The sequence below is a fragment of the Crocuta crocuta genome, unplaced genomic scaffold, assembly GCF_008692635.1.
Source record: "Crocuta crocuta isolate KB4526 unplaced genomic scaffold, BGI_CrCroc_1.0 scaffold234, whole genome shotgun sequence".
Lineage (NCBI taxonomy): Eukaryota > Metazoa > Chordata > Mammalia > Carnivora > Hyaenidae > Crocuta > Crocuta crocuta.
In genome coordinates, this window is record NW_027529647.1 from 3212767 (window position 1) to 3215819 (window position 3053).

Sequence of the window (3053 nt, forward strand, 5' to 3'; positions counted from 1 at the left end):
GGTCACAATCTCATGGTTCATGAGTTCAAGCCCCACGTCAGGCTCTGTGCTGACAGCTCAGAACCTGGAGCTGCTTCAGATTCTGTATCTCCCTCTCTCTCTGTCTCTCTCTCTCAAAAATGAATATTTTAAAAAATTAAGGGAAAAGAAACAACTCACAAAGCAGGTTCCTCAGGCACGAAATGAAACCCAGGTTTGCTCTTTCGAAGTCCTCTGAGTCAAAATACTGAAGAACAGAAATCCTGATCCTTGCAGGAGACTCGAATCTGGTGCTGGTCCTGATTAACAACGGGCTCAAACAGGACGACAAGTAATAAATGGCCAAGCCCTCGGAGGCCACACTACTGAGACTCTTCCCCCCAGGCTTGGCTGAGGGTCCCCTGTCCCCTCGCCAGAGACGGTTCCAGTGTTATCAGTGAAACCAACCCAGACCAGCTGAAGCAAGGAGAGACCCTTGGTCTGAGGCCATTGGAGTGTCCCGTGGTCCCCAGGACAGGACGACAGCAGGCTTCCGGATGTCTGGACCGAGGCTGAGGTCCCAACAGACACACGTCTCCCTGCCGTGCAAACCTCCTGCCACAGCCAACCGTCTCCGTGCCCCACCCCTTCACAAGGGAGCACCCAGCTGCTGGCAACTAAGAAATTCCCTCCCCCACTCGGGAACAACTGTCCCTCTTCCTCTGTCCCAAGTCTGGCGCGGGCAGCCGTCGGCAGGACCCGGGGAGGCGGGGAAGTCCTGCAGTAGGGACCCGCGCACACGCTGCCGGAAGCTGCGCTGGTGAAGGTGAGAACACCGCGCGCTCACGGAGCACACCTGGCACGGGCGGGCCGGCCGGGTGCCTCGGTGTGAAGTGTGAGAGGTGCCCTGGCAGGTCCCGGGAGCCGGTGCCCGCGGGGGTGGGGGCGGGGCTCCCCAACACCGAACGCGAAACGGCCCTCATGCACGGGGTGCCCGGAATTCAACACGGTTCTGACACCGTCCACCTAGAGACAGCGCCGGGTCCCTCGGGCTCATCCGCATGACAGCCCCACCCCCACCCCCAGCCGTGCACCCGCCACAGGCCACAGAGTGGAGCCTCCTCCTCCTGCGGCCCTTCCAGCTGGTTAGAGCGGCGCCCCGAGGTCAGGGAACCCCGTACTCACGCTCAGCAGCGTGTGGAAGGAGGTGACACAGGACACGAGGCGGCAGCCAGATGACGAGGCGCCCGGGCGTTCTGGGGAGTCCCCGCCAGGTGCCACTCCCCGCACCCCTACCTGCCCGGAGGCCTCCAGCCCAGTCCCTCTGGGTGGTTACGGAGGCCTCACTGCAGCCCTGTGACCAGTGGGTGGTCCTCCGGGCAGCCAGCCCCGCCCCTGGGCGGAGACCGAAAGTCCCCTTTGCTCACGTGAGATGAGACCCCTGCGTGGCCCTTCTCACTGGAAATTCCACAAACCAGTGGTGAGGAAACGTGGCCATCTGAACGACCAAGGACATACTTGTTATCAGTCACGCATCACGGATCTTCACACGTCACCGGTCACGTGAGGCGATGGCGTCCCCACACACACGTGTGCGGCACACTGACCTCACGTTAGCCTCCACGGCCTTAAACTCCTGCTCATGGCTCGGGCTGACTTCTTCTCTTCAGAGGTGACTTGTCTTTAGAGTCTATAAAATCGTGATGAATGACACTGTCACGAGGGTGTTGTCCCAGTCTGGCACCTGGACCAGCCGTCTCCCCGCCTGCCTCGCGCACTTGTAAGCGCCCTCAATTCGAGAGCCTGATGACTTAAAACTGCACATATGGTACACCTGTCCCCCAAGTGGAGGTTCCCTGGAGAAACGACTGATCCCAGGACCAGGGCCCAGAGGGTCTGCAGCGCCAGCAAGAAAGGACGTGCCCCCAGATCCCGCCACCCCGGGTGGATCAGCGGGACGCAGGAGCTAATGAAAGACCTCCCAGAGGCCGAAGCTGGATCATGAGAGTGAACCAAGTGGTGCGGGATCGTAACCCGAAGTGGAAAGTGAACGTCTGTGACACAAATGGTAGTATAAACCCGAGATTTAACAATTAAGTACCTCTCGTTCCGAAGTATCCCAAACGATTATGTAGCCTCTGTGCTCGAGAGGGTGACCTCCTTCCAACCAGTACAGGAGGGACTAGGGGACAAGGAAAGACTTCACCGTGGACAAGGTCACCCACGGGGCCTCAGCGGCACCGACCACCCGTGTGATGTGACCTGACGTGACAAGAAGGGCACGTGATCTCTGAGGCTGCCTCCCCAAAGCCACCACCCAGCCCAGGCGTGAGAAGAGTGTCAGGCAGGTCCCTGCGGAGGGACGCTCCACGGCATCCCTGACCAGGCCTCAAAGTTGGGGGTCAGAGGAGCCTAAGGGGACGTGCCGCCCAAATGCCCTGTGGCCGTGGGGGTGAGGGGGTCCTGGAACAGGAAGTAGATGTGAATAAAGCACGACTCTAGTTAATACGGTACCTCTGTGTCGGCTCGTTAATTCTGGTAAATGCGCTGCACTAAGTAAGATCTGCTCACGAGAGAAGCACGGGGTAGAGGGCGGGGGCTCCTCTGAAATGACCTCTGCCGCTTTTCGTAAATCTGAATCTGTTCTAAAATTGAGCTTGGAAAGCTGGCTGCGTGCCAGGTGTTATCTCAGAGCGTGAGGGCAGGAGAGGGCGCACAGGGAGGCGCCCGGCTCCGTCCCACGGTCACGGTGCATGCACGGCAGTTGGTGGCTTGTTTCAAAAGTCACCAGCGTTGATTCTGTTGCACCACGTAAGTCTTGCCTCCCGCCGGTCACTCTACAATTGTGTCTCCTCCACACCGCGTTGGCTTTTCCAGCTCGGTGTCCTGCTCCTGTGGAGGCTGGACCAGAGGGGTCGGGCACAAGGACCTCCTCTGCTGAAGCACGAGTACGGAAAACCCCCGACACACTGCATCTTCCAGCTCCCCCCTCCTGGCGAGTAAGTGAGAGTGCGGGGTGCAGGTGCAGGGCAGGTGAGGGGGCAGGTGTGGTGCAGGGCAGGGGCGGGGCAGGGGCAGGTGAGGGGGGCAGGTGC

At 59.9% G+C, this 3053-nt stretch overlaps 1 protein-coding gene across 1 annotated transcript in view; it reads left to right on the forward strand.

The window, feature by feature from the left end:
• Positions 1-3053, forward strand: part of IFT140 (intraflagellar transport 140) — a 77653-nt gene that overhangs the window by 7720 nt on the left and 66880 nt on the right. Inside the window, exon 4 of the mRNA XM_077762793.1 lies at positions 2836-2957. Coding sequence (XP_077618919.1) covers positions 2836-2957 — 122 coding nt within the window. The remainder of the gene's footprint in view (positions 1-2835; positions 2958-3053) is intronic.